The sequence below is a fragment of the Nuphar pumila genome, chromosome 8 (genome assembly GCF_984573655.1).
Source record: "Nuphar pumila chromosome 8, dmNupPumi1.hap1.1, whole genome shotgun sequence".
NCBI lineage: Eukaryota > Viridiplantae > Streptophyta > Magnoliopsida > Nymphaeales > Nymphaeaceae > Nuphar > Nuphar pumila.
Window position 1 is genome coordinate 27,273,107 of NC_143256.1, and position 25,338 is coordinate 27,298,444.

Consider the following 25,338-nt stretch of genomic DNA (forward strand, 5'->3'; position numbering starts at 1 on the left):
TCTCTTCTCTTCTCTCTCTCCTCTCTCTTTACCTCACCTTTAACACTTGCAGGTCGATATTTCTGACATGGTATCAGAGCACAGGCGCGGCGTCAATCATCTAGAAGACCTATAAGGACCAGCACGTGCGTCAAAAGGACGTAGGCTTTATTTCTGTCTTGTTTCCCTTAATCAGATTTCTTTATTTCTCATTTTCTTAATATGATTTCACGTCATTCTAGTTTCCCTTTTTTATTCTTCTCATTCTCAATATTTCTGGTACGCACGTCTTAACATCCTGTTTCAGTCTGCCGAGTTTTTGTTTTTCTCCCCAAAATATTTCTGATCCTTTCTTTTATTTCTGGTTCGCACGTTACTATTCATCTTTGTAACGTGTGTGCTGATATTGTTTTCAGCACACAATATTGCTGTTTCCTTTTCTCTGTGTAACGTGTGTGCTGATATCATTTTCAGCACACAGCAACATTGCTGTTTCCTTTTCTCTGTGTAACGTGTGTGCTAATATTATTTTCAGCACATAGCAACATTGTTGTTTCCTTTTCTCTGTGTAACGTGTGTGCTGATATTATTTTCAGCACACAGCAACATTGCTGTTTCTTTTTCTCTGTGTAACGTGTGTGCTGATATTATTTTCAGCACACAGCAATTGCTGTTTTCTCTTCAATACACTGTTAGAACAGTTTGGCTTCTCATTCTTCATATAATCCATGGATTCCAAGTTGAACCCTAGTTTTCTTACTCACCTCATGACCCACAAGTTATCTCATGATGACTACTTACTTTGGAAACGTCAGATTGTGCCTTTTATTCGCAGTCATGGTCTTTATGGGCATCTAGATGGGCGATCACCCGCTCCACCTACACATATCATGCAAGAAATAACAGGTGAAGATGGGAAGGTGAGTCAACTTCGAACCACCAATCCTGCTTATGACATATGGGTACAACGGGATCAGACATTAGTTGCTTACATAACTTCCACACTTTCTGATCGTGTTTTACAAACTATTTCTGATGATCAATCTGCTGCCAAGTTGTGGAATGGACTAGCTTATTCTTTTTCTCAAGTTTTCGAATCTCGGGCTTTGCAACTCAAGTGGCAATTCCAATCCATGCGAAAAGGAAACAAATCTATTACAGAGTTCATGGGGGATGTCAGGGTTTTACAGATCAGTTAGCTGCCATTGGAAGTCCTGTATCAGATAAGGACATGGTACAACAGGTATTAGGTAGCCTTGGACCTGAATATCGCATGTTTTGCACAACACTCCAGGTTGTCTCAGTTCTTCCATGTTTTGATGATCTTCAATCTAAGCTTTTGCAATATGAGGTCAATTTAAATCAGGAACACGCGTCAGATGATACTCATCCTGTGATGATGGCACATAGGCCTATTCAAACAGGAGTTTCATTTACTCCTCCTCGTCCCAATGGAACAACTATAAACAAATGAGGTTACTACCTACACCAGGTGGAGGAGGCCTTGGCTCAGGCAGTGTACCACGAGGGGGACATGTTCCTACTTGTTTTCTATGCAATAAGCGGGGACATGTTAAAGCAAATTACTGGTACAATCCTCAGAACCGGAACAAAACAGAGAGGCCAGGGCAGAGGGAAACTCAGTCTTTTGCACGCACTCCTTAGGGACAAGTTCTTCCACAGGACGTGCAAAATATCCTTATGACTACTTTCAATCAGATGAACTTGCGCCAAAATGATGAAGGTATATGGTATATTGATTCAGGGGCAGCAGCACATGTTACTTCTGATGCAGGTAAATTTTCTCACTTGACTCCTTACACTGGAAATGACACTATAGTCATAAGAGATGGATCTCACCACCCCATCTCTCACACTGGAAATGTCTCCCTTTCTTTGCCTGAATCTCAATTACGCTTGGCAAATGTCTTACTCACACCTGCTATTCAAAAGAATATTCTATCTGTGTCTAAATTAGTTGATGAAACAAATTCTTCCGTTGAATTTACTCCTTCTGTTTATCTTAAGGATCTTCACACCAAGAAGACGCTCGCTAAAGGTGAATGGCGCGAGAACATGTACGTCTTTGAAGAATCTCATGTGCCTTTGAAGACGTCGTCTGCCGTAGCCGTGGCTTCTTCAGCTCCTTCCTTTCCAACATTTTTGAGTCGATCCACAGATCATAGTTCTTCATCTAGAGTCTTGAAACTTAATAAGCCAGACTTATGGCATCTTCGTTTGGGTCATTGTAGTCAAGTTTTTCTTGACAAGTTGTCTGCTAAAGGTCTAATACCCGCAGTCAGTTTAGAGTCAAAATGTCCAAGTTGTCATTTATGCAAAAGTCATGTACTTCCTTTTCATAGTATCAATAAAAGAACAACAAAGCCTTTTGAGATTATATGCTCAGATGTTTGGGGTCCTGCGCCCATTGCCTCTCTTTCTGGATCTCGATACTATGTACTCTTTCTTGATTCTTACACTCGATTTAGTTGGATTTACTTCATGAAAAACAAACATAAAGTTTTCAAGTTGTTCAAACAGTTTCATGCACTAGTCCAAAACCAATTCAATACCAATGTTGTATATTTCCAGTGTGATGGGGGGGGAGAATACATATCCCATGATTTTAGTGAATATTTGAAAGAGCATGGCATTACACGTAACATTTCTTGCCCTCATACCCCTCAACAAAATGGAGTAGCTGAGAGAAAACACAGGCATATTGTTGAGACAGCCTTGAGCATGATGCACACTGTGGGTATTCCCTTTTCTCTTTGGACCGAAGCTTTCCATATAGCTGTTTACGTTATCAACAGGTTGCCCATGACCATCCTTGAAGAAAATTCTCCGTATTTTGTTCTTTATAATTGTCATCCATCATATGAAGAACTACATCCTTTTGGTTGTGTATGTTATGTTCACATTGATCATTCATTGAGAAATAAGTTTCAAGATAGAGCTGTACAGTGCAAGTTTCTTGGGTATGCAGATGACTATAAGGGATACAGGTGTTATGATCCTCATACAGGCAAAATTCGGGTATCTAGAAATGTTGTTTTTGATGATGAAAATTTTGACACTCTGGGTTCATCTTCCACAGATACACAGGACAGTTATGATCCTTGGCTCAGTGACTCACTTTTATATGACTCGTTGCCTTATGAGGATTCATCTTTATTGACAGACAATGAACCCTATACTTTCGATGTGGATCCTCATATGGAAGACATTCCTCCTACAATAACATCCTCACGTTTTTCTGGTCTTGTTTATTCTCGTAGAGCTCATCCAGTCAATGATGAGACTCCTCTACGACGTTCCACTCGGATTAGACATCCTATAGATCGCTGGGTAAGTTATAACAATTTCTCTTTGGATTTTCAAACATTTCTAACCAGAGTGTCCAAAGAAACAAAACCTTCCTCTTTTCATGAGGTCGTACATTCCCGTGCCTGGGTAGAGGCGATGAATGAGGAAATGGAAGCATTACATGAATGCAATACATGAGAAATTGTACCAAGGCCAGATAACAAGAATGTTGTAGGATCCAAATGGTTGTACAAGATCAAGCATAAACCGGATGGCAGTGTTGAGCGCTATAAGGCTCGTCTGGTCACACGAGGCTTCACACAGCAGTATGGGCAGGACTACGATGAAACGTTCAGCCCAGTAGTAAAATTGGGCACCGTCAGGATTATCATTGCATTGGCGTTACAACATGGATGGTCACTCAATCAACTTGATGTTAAAAATGCTTTTTTACATGGTGAACTAAAGGAAGAAGTTTACATGGAGCAGCCACCTGGTTATAGTATGCATGATTCATCCAATTGGGTATGTAAACTTCGACGCTCTCTTTATGGCTTGAAACAAGCTTCTCGATCTTGGTTTGAGAGTTTTTCCACGGAGATCCAGCATCATGGGTTCACTAAAAGTGTTCTAGATCATTCATTGTTCATATTCAAAAGTGATTCAACTATTGTTTGGGTACTTATATATGTTGATGACATCATTATTACCGGGAATGATGAGGTTCACATATCTTGGGTTAAGTCTATGCTGATGGCTAAATTCAAGATGAAAGACTTGGGTCCCTTGCGGTATTTTTTGGGCGTGGAAGTTGATAGTCGACATGCGACTATTACATTGAGCCAACATAAGTACACCATTGATATTTTACTTGCTACAGGGATGGAGAATTGTAAACCAATTAGCACACCTTGCCTTCTAAATCATGATCCTACTTTGTATCGTCGAGTTGTAGGGATGTTATAATACTTAACATTCACTAGGCCTGACATAGCATACTCTGTCAATCAGGCTTCACAGTTTATGCATGCTCCTACAGATGTACATATGGAAGGAGTAAAAAGGATCCTTCGGTATTTAAAGGGTACGATTGGAGATGGCTTGATGTACACCAAGGACACAACTTATATGTCAGGGCATCGACTATTCACCTACACAGACGCGGACTGGGCTGGTGATCCTGACGAGCGCAGATCAGTTTCGGGGTATTGCATTCTTATCGGCAATAATATTGTAACATGGAGTAGCAAGAAGCAAAAGGCAGTGGCGCGATCTAGTACTGAATTAGAGTATCGTGCAATGGCAGCAGGAACAACCAATGTTACATGGGTGAGACATCTACTGCAAGAATTACAAGAACCGATCTCGTCCTCTATGCTTCTTTGCGATAATCAGAGCGCTATTAATATTGCCTTCAATCCCATCCTTCATTGTCGCACGAAGCATATCGAGATCGATCAACACTTTGTTAGGCAAAAGGTGGAAGAAAAAGAAATTGAACCTGCATATGTTCAGTCAGATATGCAAGTTGCTGACATCTTTACCAAGGGATTATCCACTCATCAGTTTTGGGCACTCAAAGACAAGTTGAGCATGATCAAAGACCATACTCAACTTGAGGGAGGCTGTTAGTTTTGGATCATGGATCCGACCCGCACCACATTCCAAGGATCCATCTTGGGATGCGTGGGCGGTGGCATGTTTGTAATTTATTTTTATTTCTTGTGTAATGTCATACCCTGTACAACACTTATAAATAATAAGTAAAAGAGGGAAAACCCTATTGCCCCCGACTTCTCTCTTCTATCTCCTCTCTTCTCTCTCTCCTCTCTCTTTACCTCACCTTTAACACTTGCAAGTCGATATTTCTGACAGGTAGGTCATAGAAGATGTCTTGTTTTCGGTCTTTGGCTTGGGGGAAAGGCAGCTCATTATGGTAAGAATCCGTTGATCTTGCAAGGGAGGCAAAGGAACCAGCAACTGAAGCAAGGATGACAGCAGTTGTCAAGTGGAGCCTTCAAAACGTCGATTCCACAGAGGGCGATATCGATATATGGAAAAGCCCCGAGACTATGTAGAAGGGGAAACGTTCGTTTTACGGCAGTGAACCCCTATGAAAGCGCAGAACGATCCAAGGAAGCTCCCGTGTGTGTAGGAGATCTTTTTTGAGCGTTGGGTTTGTTATCAAGGCACTTGCGAGGGGAGTGTGCTGGTAGGACACCAACTCTTCTCCTCAAAGTACAATACTGAGTGAAAGTTTTCAAAGAGCAAGCAAGACAGCTCAACCTGAATTCGAAGTGGGGAGTTAATTTAGGTCAAGGCTCCTTCGCATTGTGGTCGAGCGAATTCATTTTGGGATAAAAAGGAACGGAGTCACCTGAGCTATGCAAAGGGAAGGAAGTCGTGGGCGGAGAGACTTTATTTTTCACAAGAAAAGATCGCTGGGTATTTTCTTGTGAAAAAATGCAGCCTTTAGCGTCAGCTGCCCACCCCCCCTTTCTCTCTCTCTTTAAGCATGTAGAACACATCTGCCTACTCCGATCTGCGCCTACCACCAGCCTACTGAGCTTCTGAAGGGTTTTTTCATGTTTTTCTCAAATCTGACTATATAGATGTGTTTTACATGTTTGATTTTATAGGAATGGAATCTTGGGCCTCCTGATTCCAAAATGTGGATTTTTATAAGGTTTTACACCGAGGGGGGGCTCCGGTTGTCTGGCAGGAGCAGTGAGTGCACGCCACCATGTTGGGACGTTGCAAGTTCAAATCCCAATGGTATGATTGTATAACTTGTGGGGGTCTGCCTAACCCCAGCTTGCCTATAAAAAAAAATTGATGGTCTACAATTTTTTATAAATATTCAAGCTGAAAAATTCAAGTTTTTCATCAAAAAACACGATTCAAGTTATATATATATATATATATATTAGCTGCCTATCACTTTTTTGGCCTACCACCAGCCTATTGGGCTTTTGAAGGTTTTTTCCCATGGTTTCCTTAAATCTGACTGTACAAATGTGATTTTCGTACTTGAATTTATATGAATCAATTCTTGGATCCTCCGATTCTGACATGCAGAAAGGTTTTTATAAGATTTAAAAAATGATGATCTAAAACTTTCATAAATATAAAAAGCTTAAAAAGTTATTTTTCTTACCCAAAAAAATGATTGAAGTGTCGTCTCCTAGCAAATCAACCATGCTGAACACATCTACCAAGTCAGATTTTTGAAAAGCTATCTGAAAATGCAATATAGTAGAAAACACTAAATTTGTCAACTGTTTTGCAATTTTTTCGTGGATCTAACCTTTTAGATGTAATCTACGTAGTTTGTTTAGTACAAAATAGGTTTTAGATATTGAATTTGCAACATTTAAGCAGGTTTTCCAAGCACGTCAAAAATCAACGGCCTGCAATGTGCCAAATTTTCAAGGATCAAAAGATCATATTTTCATGTTGAAAAAATTTGATCCGTTTTGTCTCCTAACAAACAAAACATGTTAGAAAACACACAAACACACACATATACAGGAAAACCTGCATGTTTGAACGGGTTTTCCTTCAAACTTGGTTGAACGCCGTGCATTCTTTTTTTTTTTTGAAAAATTGAGAATTAGCGCTGTTTTGAACCGCCACTAATTCTCATTTTTCTGCCCGGAGATTTAGCGGCACAAAAAAAAAACGACGAAGCGTCGCCGTTTGATTGCACGCGATGCTTCGTCCGACGTATCATAGATATTTCTTTCCGTCGTTTGTACATACAATCTAGTAAAAGACACTACCTCTCTCTCTCTCTCTTGATATATATATATATATAATGTCTCCAGAATTTGGTATATGAGATTGCATCTAATGATAATTGTACATGATGATAATGCAATAGGATCTTCATTGGAATCAAAATCCTATGCCAAGTCTGACTGCTTATTTGAGGGTATATGGCAGGGAATTTCCAAATCCAATTGAACGGTCTTAGGTTTTATGATATCCAACACAAACCCATAAAATTGATGTCCCTAAATAGATACTTCACTCCATGATTTTTCAGGACTTGGGCGCCATAGCTAATCCCATGTTCAAACAAAAGGGACCTGCAATGATCCATAAAAGTTTTCCTCCAGCTTTCCCTCTTAAACATCAGCAAAAGGATATGAGGTTGGCTCTTGCTCTTGGGGATGAGAATGCAGTTTCAATGCCTGTAGCTGCAGCATCCAATGAGGTCTCTCTCTCTCTCTCTCTCTCTCTCTCTCTCTGCATGCATCTTTGACATCATCTTTTGCAGGCTTTTAAAAAGGCAAGAAGCATGGGACTGGGTGACAACGACTTCTCAGCTGTATATGAGGTGGTTAAGATCCCAGATGGTGCAAGTCAAATGTGAGCTATTTATGTAATCTGCTTTTGCATGAAGTAAATGCATTAAAACATGGTGCTTTCTAAGTCAATTCTGCTTCTGCTCGTAAGTGCGCATGGGCTTCTATTTTGTTGGCCCTCAAACATTAGAGCCTTTTATCATAATTCTTTTTATCGTCACATTAAAAATATAATTCAGCACTTGCAAAGTTAAATACAGCAGATGCATTAGAGGCCATCCAGTTGTTTGCTATGAATAAGTTGCTATATGAAGAGATGCACCATTCGGATGAGGCGTCCATTTTAATGAGATGAATTCACTAAAAATGTATTAGGAAACTTTTCCAGGTTTGGACGTGGCTGAGTGAACATTGATGAGATTACACATGCGACAAGCAGATGAGGATCAAATGTACGATCTTCCCATTTAGCTTGTATGTTTTGTAGGGTGCAATTTATCGGTCGTTGGAGATGGCTATCTAGCTGTAACCAAAGTGGTGCTCTTCAAAATAAAGGGCCTACGCCCCTCTTTGTAGTTCTAGCTTTGTGAGCTTGGTGTTCTCGTGGATTGGAGTTTACCAAGACTTCAACAGGTTTATTGAATACTTCCAGATTGGAAGCCGGCTGGACAAACCACTTCTGTAAACCATTGGTGTTTTCAGGTGGTTGGCCTAATTGGTTTTCGAGCCAAGGGAAAGGAAATGGTCACATGCCTTAATAGTTAGGGGCCTTTTGGTACACTCCCACTCAAGGGTAGCCTCTTTCCTTTGAAAGGCCCACTTTGGAGGGAAAGTGCTTCCAAAGGTATAAACAAATTTTGACGGAAAGCTTCATTTTAGCATTTATTATGTAGGTCTCACCATATATTCCCCCACAGACATGTTTGTTTCACCCTTTGTAGGAAAGTGGCCTATTTCCTATGAAAGATAACCTCTTTCGTAAAAAAGGGCAAGAAACAAACCCTCTTTGCAAATGTAATTTCTATTTTTTTTGGATTGGCAAGCTGCTGTTAGGCAGACCCCGATCAGTTACAAGTTACTTGTCAGAGATCATCATCATTTGGATTAGGAAACCAATCAGCAGGCTCATCTTTCTAGTCTCGATCCTGCTGAATGGTTCCCAACTGTGCAAGGCAACAAACAACATAGTTGTTAGTCTTATAAACATAGATGCACGTCTAGACGACTCGAGAATAACTTTGGAGCATGTTGGCACTAAAGATAAAATTTCCTTCCACATATCCCATTCAGTATATACCATCAACTTAGATCTTACCAGGCATCCAATACATAGATCTGTCCGAGTATGATTCCGAGTAGTGAAACCTAGTCGCCAATCGTTTCAACACATGCCAAAAACATTAACCTTTAGTAATCTATCTACATAAAACCAATTGAAGAATTTCTCATTTTGTACCCTTTTGTCAACATTCAAGACATGAAATAGAACCTCATTCAAAACCCAGAACAAATCTGTTGTGCGCCAAGGATTTTATCTTGAAATAATAACTAATCTAACATAGCTTCTGTATCATGACGTGCAAGGCAACTAACCTTGCTTGGTGACCATTTTCTCTTTGAATCCATGTCATTCCCCACCAGCTTAGTGCATCCCCAAGTGGCATATTAGGGGCCTTCTTTCTCTATCGATCTTTTGTAACCTCACTTATTGCCAACCAGAGAGATACAGTTGCTCTTGGACAATGATTCGCAAACCAGATGTATTTATAAAATTTAAACAGTGGACTGTGTTCTCAACACACTTCCCATGCCTCTGCTGCTAAAAATATAGTACTTGCACTTTAAAATATCCTCACCATTGACATTTCTATCAACTTCTTCAACTAGGGTAGGAAGAAGAGGGAGGTCTATGATAAATGAGCTCCTTAAGAAAGAGTACGCTTATGCTTAACTGTGCTATCTATCACATCTGCTACCTTGAGGCTATGAATGCTATGAAGCCTTCCTTAGATAGCAAGTGCTTAAACAGTTTAGCCAAAGTACACTTACCAACCCATTGATGATATCAAAAATCTGTCTTTGTGCCATCACCTACTCCAATGAGCATGCTTTTCTAATACCGACATACTGCTCAAGACACATTTCCAACCCTAGAGTAATCCAAAATGATCCCAACCATACCACATAGATCCCTCTTCACAATCACTAGTCAAGCCCAAGGGTTATCATGTTTGGACTCCACTACCCAAGCCAACTTTGAGAGATGAGAGCTGCATTAAATTTCTCAATCCTTTTAATATCGAAGCCTCCTTCCTAAACCACTAACGCCATGCCAACAAATGCAGGGAATTATGCTGGTTCGGGTCATTTCACAAAAAGTTGCAAATTAAGTGCCTTATTATTTATTGATTTTTTTGGGGAAACTTGAATCATATCATCTGATAATTCGGATATGAGCTTAATATATATTGATTTGATAAAGCATTGAGCTTCTTGCCATTGAGAGAAGGCAACCATACCAAGCCCCCCAATGCACTGGTAAATTGGTACACAAGAGAAGCACATAAATTTGAAGTAAGCTTACCAGAGTGGCATATCTAAATATTTTAAAGAAAGCATATCATTCCTCCATCCAAACATACGATGAATGGAAACAATTTTGATCAGAGGAACATTGAAAGGGATGAATTAAGACTTTTCCTTGCTAATTGAGAGTCCTGAGACTCTCAAAATGATGAAGAGTACCTAAAAAGTTTGGCATCGATCTCCCTGAATCTTTTACTAAAAATGACTACTACCCCTGAGAATATTTCATAGCCTAACCAGACGACATTGCAAAATTCTTTGCATACCCATCCACACATTTTTCACTGAATTTATGGTTATTTCTGATGATTTTATCCTTCCACTAAAACGTACAAGCGACATTTGTTGTCACCGATCCAGCGAATCTCTCCAGTCTTTAAAGTTTTACCAAAGCTCGCATTTCACCAGCGGAACTAAGAATAGCCTATACATCAAAACGACTCTCCTCTTTACAACATCCTAGTTACTACCACTTGTTTCTGAATAGCGAAACTCCGTGTTAGGACTTGAAAGAATTATGTGCAGAGTTAGAGACTCTCTTTAAGGAATAGCGACAGTCCCCCTTAAGACTAGTGACAGTCACTTTTAGGACGTGAAAGTATTGTGCTTGGCACACATTAATGACATTCCCTGTTAGTATGTAAAAGTACTGTGCTGAAATTTGCGACACTCCCTTTTAGGAGATTAAATGAAGCCCGTAGCAATTATGTAGTATAAACCCCGAATACACATCATCAATTTTGACCGAGATAAAATCCTCATTTTTTAACATGATTTTTGACCTTATAAACGACCTTTTTAAGTTTTCCATCCAAAAGGAGAGTTAAAGAGGATATTTTCAGCATTTCAAAGAACAAAAAATTAGGTCAATTTGACATTGAGATCAAAAGTTATGACCACAATAAGTTGTCGGGTGCTAACTACACATTGTTTGCTATCAGTATTTCCTTCAATTGTCGTCAATATCCTTGAATTGTCATCAGAAACTAACCCTTTTTGGAAGTGACATCATCATTTACAATGACATATTCAGATGTCATCAAGAGTAAGTCACTTCCCATAAATTGTCGTCAGCACGTGTCGGTGATGACAAATCAAATTGTCATCAACAACAATTATCGTTAGCAGTTCTCGTCGGTTTTAGAAATCATGTCATTGCCCTTATCCATCCTACCCTTCTTCCAAACTCCAAACGGAATATTCTAAGCCCAAATCCCTTTTACAAAAATAAATCCCTTTATCTTAGGCCACATGCCTTGGATAAATCTCAACTATTTCTTAAGAAACTTCTCCATAGAAGCCATCCATTGCAATCTGGACTGGGTTTAGAGTGGTGGATCCTGGATACACAGGAAATATACTAGGATCTATAAGAAAAACTATAAATTGGGAGACACTTATTTCAATGTCTGGTCTTTTGTCTCCTAGTTCTAGCGTTACTCTACTGGAATCTTTGCATGACCTAGCGTAGCTGACTAAACCTCGCCCACATAGCGTAGTTGAGTTTATCATGATCCAGCATAGTCTAAGACCTAGATTTCCTATCTCATGCCCTTTCCTATCTCACGCCCTTTTTGGAGGCCACATCTAATTGAAGTGTTGGTCGTGCTCTCCCACACTCATCAATTATAGAAAGGGATACCTAAGCTGGAGGTGATATTCAATTCGTTTTGATCTTTATTTCATTTATTTGATGCATTTTTATAAGCAATGAAAGTCACAACATTCATATTCTTGTTTGTTTCATTTTTTCTCGAGTCTTGGTGGCTCCTGCAACATCACTTTTTTATAGGATTTACATATGAGGTATGAATACTTGCAAGCCACTACTCCAAAATGAAGATTGAGAGTTCCTGGTTTTATAATACATGCACAATTTTAATAATTATTAAATAAATAAAGATGAATTTTTATGTCTCAATTCAGGTTGAATTAAAATTAAATTTGAATGCCAATTTGAATTTGAATTTGAATTTGAATTTGAATTTGAATTTGAATTTGATATTGAATTTGAATTACAAGGTCAATTTAATTTGAATTTGAATTTAAGTTGCAATTTAATTTGGATTTGAATTGAATGCGAATTTGGATTTGAGATTTAATTGAGTTTGAATTTCGATGTGAATTTAATTTGGATCGAATTTCAATTTGAATGTAAATTGAAACTAAATTGAATTAATTAAGTAGTGATTTAATTATGGGGATTGAGTTCATAGAGTGAGATGCCCTCTATGTGGGCCTTCTTGAGGTTAGAAACAAGTTTGGGAAGGATTAAATTAGGTTCCCAAAACTTTCTAAATTGTTCTAAAGTCAAACTAAGCCAATAGTTTCCTATTTCTTAAATAAGACTAGGTGTCTCATAGTTTCCTAATTATGTATGAATTCTAATTGTGCTAGGATCCTTAGATTCACACCAAATACACAAAATTAGATTTTAATTGAATTAGGAAAGGAGGTAGAAGATCCAGAATGATTTTCTTTGTTGGTTCATATTGCCGACCCCAATTGTTTTGGGATGAAGGCGTAGTTGTTGTTGTAGAAAAGGAGGTAGAAGAGTTTACATATGGGATTAGGAAATCCCATATGGCACTATTAAAAGAGGCCTTTCCCTCCACTCACCCCACCTGCCCCCCCCCCCCCCCCCCCCCTTGAGCTTTCTCTCTACCTCTCTCTAATTCTTTCTCTTTGTTCTCGCATTCCTTCTATATCTCCCTATTCTTCTTCATCCCACACGGCCCTCTCATTGGGAAGAAGAAGTTGGTTTTAGATATGCATACATAGGAGAACTTGATGTTTGATCTAAGATAGGTGAGTACCTTAGTTGTATACTATTATATTTTGGGATTCAACCTTAGTTCTAGATCTGAGTTTGGACTCAGATTGAATGTTTTATGGATTTGTAGCCTTCGTTTGATCGTGTATGGTATAGAGAGTTGTTTTGAACGTGAGAAGCCATAGAACTTGGATTTTTACAAAAAAATGTATGAGAAATCTATACAAATAGGTTTAGATCTAGGATTGATTTATGTGAATCAAGATATTGATTCAAGATCATAGTTTAGAACCATGGATTGAATCTATGTATGGGTTTTGCATCGATTTTTATGAAACTATGCAAAACGATACTATGTAGATATGCGGTTTAAGATTTTGGATTATCTCAAATTTGAATCTGATATTTTTTTGTGTTTAACATGCTAAAAATGTTTATGCCTCGATTAAATATGGTTTTGATGGATTAAAAATCTCGTTGGAGGTTTTCATAAACTCAAAATCTTTTTTAAAAATAATTTTTTGAGAAAAACATGTTTTCATATGTAAAAGCATTGGATCTTGAGTTTGATTCATGACATATATGATATTTCTGTATTTACAACATACTTAGATGTTTATATGCATGAATATGATGTGTGTTTGATGAATCAAAACCGTTGGATGCATGTTCTTGATATTTTTAATGAAAAACATAAAGTTCTTGATGTGTATTATTGAAAACTACATGTTATCCTGTATTTTTATTTTGACCAGCCTTAAAGAAAAATTGGGTTCTCCAAAACAGTGAGCTCCTGGTTGGGAGATATGGCATATGCAAATCAACATAGAATTTTTGTCTCGATAGAAATTTTGTGCAAGCTGCTATCATGGCTTATAGAGGTGTCTATAGTAGCTGGGCATAAATCCCAATGTTGAGAATCGAGCACACAAAACAAAGCAATAAAACTAATGAAAATCAGCTAGTAATTTACTTAAATAACGAAAAATCAGTAACTAAAATTGAAAAATAATGCACAAAACATACCTTAGAGCACTAATATGCGTGAAAATATTCTCGATCTGCTGGGCACGAATCCTCATGTAGGAAAAAATATGAAAATCGAAGAAAACCTTAGTTAGGTGATCATGTATAATTTTTATGCATAATTTCATACATTTTCATGCATGATCATGTGCAATAAATGCTTAAAACTACTACTTTGCGAAGAGTTTTATCAATTTTCATCAAATTGTAATTTGAGCAAATTGAGCCTCTTTGGAGTATTTCAGAGAAAATAATTAAGTTTTTAAAAAAAATTTTAGAAAGAGAGGTCTTTTGAAATATTGAAAACTTTTTAGACTCTTTTTGAAAGATTTGCTAAAAACCTAATTAGCAAATATAAAAAGGAATTTTTGAGCCATAGGAAAACGTTTTTCTCTCTTGGAATCTGCCCCACCCCTCTCTCTCTCTCTCCTCTCTACCTCTTTTTCTCTTCTCAACCAGTTGCCTACCCTATTCTTCCTTTTTCTTTTTCTTATTCACTCTTCCCTTTAAACCTCATCGTCACCGATTCTTCTTGCTCCCATCGTCAGAGAGAGTGGAGTTTGTTCGATTGCAATGGAGAAGCCAACTTTTTTTTCTCAACCCGTTCATCGGAGGTGAGCCATTTGGCGAGTCTCTTCTCCCTCGATTCTTTATTTTTATGCATGTTTTAGATGTTTAGTTATTTGTTATCGAACACATAAACTTGTGTGGAGCATTGCATATAGCATAAGTTAATTTCAGTTTGCATCTAGATTAGTTTTTTTTTTCATGATAATTGCATATAGGTTAGACAGCATATAGGCTAGTTTTATTAACAGAAAAAAAATTATATTTTTACTGCAGCATCTTCAGAAATTATAATTTTTCGGTGGGCCACAAACGACCCACATGATTTACATAATCACGCAGAGCGTGTAGCTTTTGCCCGAACAGAGTACAACGTGTTTTAGTTACCATAAGGATTTTTGTGTGCTAGAACTCAGCACCCAGGCAAATCACGCATTAATCTGCATAGCGTGATCAGGTCATATGCAGAAAATCGAGTAGATCTTCGCTTAACACGAGTTTTCGTGTGGAACTCAGATCGACATAACGTGTTTTGCACCAGGTCAAACAGTGTTCTGATTCTGATAAACTATTCCTTGTCGTTCGTTCACACCAGCGTGCAAGAGCGTTATCATTGCTGGAAGAGACCACGTGGGCCGTGTGATTTTTCACAACGACATGCAATCGGCTACCGTATTCATGCTTGATCATACCACACTTTTTTGATCGGGTTATGTACAGATCGTATTATTAACATAAGCCACGTACTCCAACGTGACTAATGTGGATGATCACGGCTGCAATAAACTAGATAGTTGCTGCTTTTTGTAGTTAGCCACAATCATAATTTATTTATTTTTTTTGGGGTCGTTGATTCATTTTTTTAGTTGTTAGATTTAGTTTTTTTTTTTTTGCATGTCATGCTTTATTATTCATAGCTTAATTCACGTTGCTGTTTATTTATTAGTCATTCAATAAATTAGTTTAGTTATATCATAGTGATCTTGTCCAATTAGTATTTAGATTGTAGTTGATTAGATGTCACATGGTTTGTTAGTTAGTTTCAAAGTTGTTAATTTGGTTCATAGTATTCCATAGTTGGTTATTTATTTAGTTGGGTCGTTAAATTTGTTATTTTGTCATTTAGTGCATTAGTGTGTTACATGTAGTTATTTGTTACAAGTTGGTTATGGGTTGTTAGAGTAGTTTCTTGATTTTTCTTGATTAAATTATTAGATTATAGTAGTGTTTCCTTTTATGGTTCTGCCTGTTTTGTCTTTTTAATTTTTGTAGGAAAGAGTTTGCTTGTGCGATAAGCCCTCGAAGAGCCCTCTGAAGTCCCCTTAGAAAGGCCCTCAAGCCCTTCAGAACCCTCAAAGAGCATATCTAATGAAAACCAATAATGAAGGAAGGGACTAAAAGCTCCAAGCACTGAAGACATTTTCTTTTATTTTTAGTTTAGGATTTTATTTATTTAATTCATTCGGTCTGTAATAATACCATTTAATTATTTTTTGTAAGCCCTCTGCAGAGGGCAACACTCTTTTATTCACTTAGTTAATTAATTAATTTTCATTTTCAAGGCAACAAAAGTAGTTTTTGTGGGGTACAAAAGCACTTATCCCGTTCCTTGAGTTCGACCCAGACTTCACCACCAGTGTGAACCAATTTTTATTATTTGGTGTCTAGCTTTCACACTGTTTTTATTGAAAATATTGTTTTAAAAAAATCTATTTCAAAAACTTATACTAAATTTTTGGCGCCGTTGCTAGGGAACGGCAAATTAAGAATTGAGTACCCATTTTGTTGCCTAGTTCGTGTTACGACAATGAAGCTGTACACGACACTTCAAGTACAAGGTTTTGATGATGAACAAGTGAATCAACTGCATTTCAGCTAAGACAATGAAGAAGATAACAAGAATTGAAGAATTCAATGAAGAATTTTTGAAGACAAATGTGCAAATGTAAATTTCATTAAATGCCTTAGATTCTTGTAAGAGCCTTACTTAGAGTGCATATTTCAATTGCATTTTATCTAAAAAGTCTTTATAAAAACTTTTCTAAAAGAACCCTTCATGAAAATCATTTTAGAAAACTCTTTACTTAATTTTTCATGTTTATTAGTCGACCAACAGACTCACCAGTCGACCAACTTTTTCGCGCCAATTTTTCAAAGAAAAAATGTCAACTTTCTGATTAGTCGACTAATCGACTCTTAGTTGATCAGACAGAATGTTTGATTTCTAAAAATTTAGCAGGAGTCGACTGAAGGTTTTCTTAGTCGACCAGACAAAATGTTTTTTTTTTCAGAAAAAATTAGCAAGAGTCGACTAAAAGCTTTTTGAGTCTACTAATGATTTTTATCAGTCGACTAACTTTTCTTAGTCGACTAAGTTTCAAACTCCAGATTTTAAAACGGTTTTGTTAAATACAGTAGTCGACTGACGATAACTGTCAGTCTGCTAATATTTGATTTCAGTCGACTAACTATTGTTCCAGTCGACTAATATAGCCATTTTTCTGTAACTTTTTAAAGGTGTGTCTTTTTATTTTTCAAACTAATTGACCGTTCAAAAGTGTCTGTTTTGACACCATTTCATAACCTCAACGTATGAAATCTTTCAACTATAAATAAGAGTGGATTCTACACTCAAAAACATTGAATTATATTGAATTACAAAGATCAAATTCTTTGCTTTTCACTCTTATTCATTTAAGTATTCATTTTCTTACTCACTTGATATTTTCACTCCAGTTTTTTACTCAAATTCTTTTGAGAGATGGTGAATTCATGAGTTGAGTATTTCAACAACCTCAAAAGCCAATTGCATTTCATCTGCATTTATAAGAAAGGCTCGTAGGTTGATTGTAAGTTTGCTTGCTTATATTTTTTTGTAAAAGGAAAGGACTCCTTGGTTTAAAAAAGTTGTTTGCTTTCAGTAGGGTTGTTACTGAAAGTGAGACCGAATTTGGTCTGTATGTTTTTTGTGGTTACACAAGGTTGATAGTGAAAATCTCAAGCGGGTTTTGCTTGGGGACTGGATGTAGGTCAGGAAGACCGAACCAGGATAAAATCTTGTGTTATTTGAGTGATTGCTGTGTGAATTTCAAAATCCTACAAAATTCCAAAGACGTTATTTAAAAGTACTATTCACCCCCCCTCTAGTGCTCGTTGCCTCTATCCCACAACACTTTCATTTGGTATCAGAGCAAGGTTTGCTATATCGTGATTTTACCATCATCTAGCATGGCAACAACATCGTCTTCTCAGCACAAATAAGGATACTCCTCAGTTTGTCCTCCTCTCTTTGACGAAACGAATTATGGTTATTGGAAAGTAAGAATGACAATATTCTTACAATCTATGGATCTCGAGATTTGAAGAGTTGTTTCAGAAAAGTATTAAGCACCATCAACTAATTTCAGCATATGGACCAATGAAACAAGACTGCTTCACTCAACGCCAAAGCTATGAATGCGCTATATTGTGTCATTGACAAGGTAAAGTGCAATCACATCTCTCAATGTCCTACAACAAATAAAATTTGGCATACTCTTCTCGTTACTCATGAAGGTACGTCAAAGGTAAAAGAATCTAAGATTGCTTCTTTAGTTCAAAAATTTGAATTGTTTAAAATGAAGCAAAATGAGTCTATATCGGACATGGTAACAAGAATGACTGATATTACTGACACTCTAAAATCCCTTGGAAAAGAATATTCGCAAGTGAATTTAGTTAGAAAAATCATAAGGTGTTTAACTCCTGAATGGGAAAGAAAAACCATAGCAATAGAGGAAGCAAATGATTTAAACACCCTTTTTCTTGAAAATTTGGTTGACAACTTAATGACATATGAAGTCCAACTTCATGATAGACAAGAAGAAGAACCTAAGAAGAAATCTCTTGCTTTCAAGGTCACTTCTGACTCTGAAGATTCAGAAGAAGATGAAGATATTGCCCTCATCACTAGGCAATTCAAAAGATTCATAAAAAAGAGAAGACTTTAAAGGAAGGTAAAGAAAACTGATTCTTCCAATCCTAATGAAGTCAAGTGCTTTAATTGCAAAAAAGGCAGGACACATAAATAAAGATTGTTCTCTTCTCAAAATCAAGACTAAAGACCTATTCAAGAAGAAAAAAGGCGTTTCAAGCAAGTTGAGATGAAAGTGATTCCTCCTCCAACAAAGAATCAAATGAAGAAGTTGCCAACATGTGCTTTGTAGCACAAGAAGACACGATAAATCAATTTGAGTATGATGATTTATTAGAAGCATTTAATGATTAATATGCTAAATTTAAGAGTCTAAGTTCTAAAAACAAAGAGTTAAAAACTGAAAATTAAACTCTTAACTCTCAAAACAAAGTGTTACTTCAAGAGATAGAAGATCTCAAGAAGGAAAACTCTTGCCAAGCATCTGAGATAAAAGAAATTGGAATTAGAACTAATGTCTTACAAGAAGAAATATCAAGTTTGAAAGAAAAATCAAATGATCTTCTTTCTATAGTGACTAAGTTCACTAATGACCAAGAAAATCTAGAAAGACTTATTGGTTCTCAAAGATGCTCGGTTAATAAAACCAGATTGGGATATAGTTTCTTTGATACTCAAAATAGACCAAATTATGTGATAAAGAATCAAAGCCAAATTTCTCAATCATTGGTTCAAAGAACTCAATTTTCTAGTCATAATAGAAATACATCTAATCATGGTACTTATAAAGCTTATAAGCCTAGATATGATTATTCTAGAAATGCTAAATCTTTTTATAGAAAGAATATTTACTCTCAAAGGAAACTAAAATCTAAATGGATATGGGTTCCTAAGACTAACGCTCATGAACCCAAAAATAAAAAGGGGTCAAATGCTTTGTCTTCCAATTTTATTTTAGGTACACAAAATAAGGAGCAAATGGATCTTGGACAACGGTTATTCCAAACATATAACTAAAAGGCCAGAGTTATTTTTCACCCTCCAAAGTAAGGATGGAGGAACCGTCACCTTTGGTGACAATAACAAGAGAAAAGTAATCAATATTGGTAACATTGGTAATCCAAAATTTTCTTTGACAAAAAATGTTCTTTTAGTAGATGGTTTAATGCATAATTTATTATCCATTAGTCAATTATGTGATAAAGGTTTTCTTATTTTTTTTAACATGATTTATGCTTAATTTTTTATTTTCGTTCTAAAAAGATCATTTTTAAAGGTAAAAGAAGGAATAATGTATATGAATTTTATCTAGATGAGTTACCCACATTTAATGAAAAATGTCTTATCGCTTCAAATGAAATTCAATGGTTATAGCATAAGAGACTTGGACATGTTAACTTTAAATTAATTTTCAAGTTATCCAAGAATGATCTTGTTAGAGACCTACCTAGAATACCATATAAGAAGGATCACTTATGTGATGCTTGCCAAATGGGTAAACAAATCAAGAGTTCTTTCAAAGCAAAAGCTATAATTTTAACAAAGCGTCATCTTGAATTTTGACATTTAGATCTATTTGGACCATCTAGAATTCAAAGTTTGAATGATAGTAAATATGCTTTTGTTATAGTAGATGATTATTCTCGTTTTACTTGGGTGATTTTTTTAAAAAGCAAAAATGATGCTTTTTCTAAATTTTCTAAACTTTGTAGAAGAATTACAAATGAAAAATCTACATCTATTATTACCATTCGTAGTGATCATGGTGGTGAATTTGAAAATGAAACTTTTCTAAAGTTTTGTGATTTACATGGTATATCTCACAACTTTTCTTTTCCTAGAGTGGCTCCACAAAATGGAGTTATTGAAATAAAGAATAGAACTTTACAAGAATGTGCTAGAACCATGCTTTAAGATAAAAATTTACCAAAATATTTTTGGACTGAAGCAGTGAATACAACATGTTATGTTTTAAACCATGTTCTTATTCGACCATTCTTACATAAAACATGTTTTAAATTGTATTATGATCGTATACCAAAGATCTCACATTTTAAAATTTTTGGTAGTAAATATTTCTTGTTAAATACCAAAGATAATCTTGATAAGTTTGATTCAAAATCAGATGAAGTAATATTTCTTGGATATTCTTCTAGAAGTAAAGCTTATCGTGTTTTTAATAAAAGAACATCTTGCATTGAAGAATCTTTACATGTTGCATTTGATGAGAATAGTGAGCAGATTATACCTCTAAGCGAAGGAGAAGAAGTCATACTTCAAGGAGAACCTTTGATAGAGAACACTTCTCAAGAAAATATTTCTCTTTCACCGGTTTGGAAAGAAGTTTCCAATCATCCACATGAGCATATTATTGGAGAAATAAAGAGTGGTGTCCAAACTAGAAGGCAATTGAAAAAATATATTGCAAATATTGATTTCATATCAAAAATAGAACCAAAGAATATCAACGAGGCTTATGATGATGAATTTTGTCTTTTGACCATGTCTAAAAAACTTAACCAATTTACTAGGAATGATGTATGAGATCTAGTTGATAGACCAAATGATCATTGGGTAATTGGAACAAGATGGGTCTTTCAAAATAAGCTGGACAAAAATGGCGAAGTCATTTGAAACAAGACAAGGCTAGTAGCACAAGGCTATAATCAAGAAGGCATAGATTTTGATGAAACCTATGCACCAGTGGCTCGATTAGAGTCAATTCGAATGATGCTTGCTTTTGCTACCTACATGAATTTTAAGTTATATCAAATTGATGTTAAGAGTGCATTCTTAAATGGATATATCAATGAAGAAGTTTATGTAGAGCAACCTCCAGGCTTTGAAAATGAGAAATATCTAGAAAATATCTACAAATTAAAAAGAGCTTTGAACGGACTCAAACAAGCACCAAGAACATGGTATGAAAGACTAAAAAATTTTCTAAAACAATCTAGTTTTTCCATTGGTCGGGTATGCGACGCCCCCAGATTTCCCGACTTGTAAAATCCTTTGGATTTTGGGTAAACTTTTTTTTTTTGAAAACAAAAGCGCAAGTGCGGAAGTACGAAAACAAGGAGAAACAAACGGTGAACTCCGGGGCGGGTCGCAGGAGTGAAACAACAGTGAAAGAAACAACTTTTATTATATTTACAAAATCTACAACCAAATCCCTTATACAAAACCAACAACTGCCAAGATCCAACAAGGGTTCAGAAGTGTGGGTTCGCATCCGCTGCAGCACACCGAGCTCCATTGCACGCCTAGGCAAACACCTGTATCCCCATAAAATGGGCCAGTACTCTTTCGAGCTGGTGAGAAATCAACCAAACAGTCCATTGGCACGATTCAAAACATTTACATAGAGGTATGCATCAAGGAACATAATAAACCAAAGTACTGTGAATTGTAACAAGTGCTGAAACAGGTACGTAACTAAAGTAACAACTGAGCAAGTAAAATAACAGTAGAACAAGTACAGTAACTGAGGTAACAACTGAACGCGTAATGTAACTGAAGTAACTGTAAAACCAGTACTCAAAGCAGTAACAGACTATAACAAGTGTCGTACAATTAAAGTAACTAAGATAACAACTGAGCAAGAAAGGCAACTAAGGTAACAACTGAACAAGTACAATAACTAAAACAAAGACTACAGAACAAGTAATGTAGTAACTACAATAGGTCAGTTGTTTGGTTAGTCTTTAAGTTCTTCTGATTACTCCTTCGGGTACACGAAGGAACCTCACATTCTATGAGACATGCACCCGACATCTGTTATTCAATTCTAGTGTGATAACCGGGGAAGCTACAGACCGAGTCAACCTCATGCGAGCAACACACATCTGGGAGAAAACACTCGCATAGGCAAGAATTGCAATCCATACTACTACAGTAGTGAGGTCCTAAAAAGGTAACCTCAACCTCCCTGACTCTAAGTGACTGGAGGCCAAAGGACGCTACAGCTCTTGTCAAAACACGTGCCGTAGTAATGACAAGTCACTCAAGGTTGTACCATCCACCCTCTCCCAAGGTGAACTATTTTGTGAATGGGGCGAAGCAAGTTTATCTTTCTTAGGCTCATGTTCAGTCATACCTCTCAATGAGGAATTTGCCTCGTGGTTCCCGCGGGGTACGCAAAACGAGGACTTGGCCTGCCCATTCACGTGCTCAGCCTCACGTGGCCAACAGAGCACACTGCTCGTGAAAGCAGTCACAACACCATATTATTTATTTCATATTCAGGGTATATCACACAAGAGTCCATCCACAACACAAGGGCCACTGCCCAAGGACTCCAACTGAGCCCACAACAAGTCATTTACATTTATACCCTATGGTGTTATATTTTCAGTCTTTTTATTCTTGAAGGGCACCTGGTGCGCTTACCAATGCCTCAAGCAATGTGCCACCTCAAGGTACGCACTACTCAGTAACAGTGTCAGGATGTGCCACGTGCAAAGTGTCAAAGCACCATATGTTTACTAACGTTTGCACAAGTATAAGTAACAGAGGCAGTATAAGTTTTCATTTCAGAGAGACAAGTGTACAAGCGAATATGCAGTTTCATGCACATGACAATTCATAAATTCTTCATCATTCAAGCAGTTGTCTCAAATCACCAGTATTGGCATTTGCATAACATGAGATAGTTCTCGCACGAAAAAATCATGACTGTATACTTATGAGCAAGGTGAAACAGTAACGAGTGCGTATGAGGTAATCAAGCATGCTTTAGAGTTCAATGCAATAATACGAACTAAGCAAGTGAAGCTCGTGTGCATTACACAACAAGTACGTGAACAAGCTAAATTAACATTGCAGAGCGACATGCCTCACAATGAGACAGTTAGAAACATTTTTCCATGGTAGGGCAACTCTATAACAAAATCAAGAGGCGAGCAAAAGCATACAAACTTGTATTTTTAACTTAAGCGAGCTCATCTCGCGAAGTGGGTCTACAGCCCGAAATAACTCGCCAAGGAGTTCCAAATAATCAAAGGACTAATAATTTCCATACGTGTGCCTCAACTCTATTAATTTCATGTGCTAGCTAATGTGCCAAAGTGTATGGCCGTACACAACTTCTATATTACACTACGTTACATAACACATGATAATACGATTAAATAATTTGTGAAGTGTCAAGGCCCCAAATTTCGCATGACAAGAAAGGTGCCATATTCATTTATCTGTTTTGTCATATGCCATAAATTACTCAATCTTGCTAAAACCTTATTTATTTAAAGGTGTTGAAGATAGCAATCACTTGCGAGCATAATGCACCAGATACGCGAACAAGCAATATGGATATTACGAAGCAAGGTACATCATTTGCAACGCTTGGCATGCTATGCAAGGACGGCCATAATCCCAAACGAGGGTGAAAACTATTCTACAAGTATTGATCATTTCTGCTTCTTCGCGCGTACCTAACTATGTATATATATATATTGGGCAATCGCGCGCGCTCTACGTCCACATCATGGCAAGTCAACTACTATGGGATTGTCGACCATTGGGACCCGAGTCGTAGGCACTAATGCAGCCCCATAGGCTGCAGTCCGGAGCTCTCTATCGAAGTGGAAAGCGCGACGAAAGCGAGGAATATCCAACAGCTGTGTTGGAACAGTCCCCCAAAAAGGCCGACAACCTTACCAGCCACAAGGTGTAAAAGGCACCAAGCCCCCACATGTAGACCCGGTTTGGGCTATGCTACCGAACTGCGGCAGCACCCACGACGAGGTGACATCAACCCATTTGCTGCAGGGATCCAACTGAAGAAGAAGATGGACAACAAGCTGTACTGCCCCGCAAACCGCATACTGCTGGGACCGAACCCCCTGGACCAAGTGGGTTTGGCCCAGAGAAAAACCATCAATGATGGTCACGACAACAAGAAGAGGCCCAGGTCTGGACCGAATCGGTTCAGACCCATGCTGGACCAACTCAACGGCATACAGGGGTCTGAACTGGGCGTCCAGGCCGCGCGCGTGGCTCAGCCACAACAGCCAATCCAGGTATGGACTGAATGGTCTAGACCATGGAGGGCATGCACAAGCGGGGGCATGGTCTGGACCCAACATCCAGACCCAACTGGGCTCGACCCGCGACAAAAGAATAGGGGTGCATACCTGCTACCTGCACCCAACTGCAACCCAACAACTGCACAAGGCTGCAGCAGGCCCGAACAAAAAGCGAGAAGGCTGACGCCCATCCGAACAAAATATGGGACAAGCCTTTGACAGGTCTGGACCCTATGCAATCCAGACCATGTCAGGCCAAGGAGTTGCACAAGTCTCAAAAGACCGTAATCTCAAACATGAGTCTCGAGAAATCCCTATGTACTTAGGGAGAATACATTCAATAGCCAACATGATTTGTACATTCAAGTATCACGAACATGAGTATGTGAGTACATTCATTGTGCAATAACTTGTGTGCTAGGGTGAGTAGCAGTGCACATACTTTTTCATGACTTTACGTTACGTAACACCTTATGATACTTTTAAATAAATTTGTGAAATGCCAAGGTGCCCGTAACGTGTGACAAGAGAAACACCAAAATTGTATTATTTCATCTTACAAGCGCCATTAGTCCCTTGATTTCACAAAGACCCTTATTTTACTTAAAAACATTCGATAGGGTGTCATACACAAGCGTTAAGTTGCCATACATACTTGCGAACCTCAAAATGCGTAGAATGCTAATTCCAATGCATATATATATATATATATATATATATATATATATATATATATATTGATCTCGTGCAATCAAATATAACAAGCACGACTAGGTGACTACATTCATTTAATGATTTACGCCATAGGTTTCGCAAAAACCTCTTTTCCATAAAAAGGCATTCGATAGG

At 37.4% G+C, this 25,338-nt stretch overlaps 1 protein-coding gene across 1 annotated transcript in view; it reads left to right on the forward strand.

Moving 5' to 3' along the window:
• Nucleotides 1-7,857, forward strand: part of GLYR1 (glyoxylate reductase 1) — a 56,587-nt gene extending 48,730 nt beyond the window's left edge. The window contains exons 7-8 of the mRNA XM_090016119.1: nt 7,337-7,507; nt 7,571-7,857. Of these exons, the coding sequence (XP_089872245.1) occupies nt 7,337-7,507; nt 7,571-7,666 (267 nt within the window). The 3' untranslated portion in view covers nt 7,667-7,857. The remainder of the gene's footprint in view (nt 1-7,336; nt 7,508-7,570) is intronic.
• Nucleotides 7,858-25,338: the final 17,481 nt, after the last annotated feature.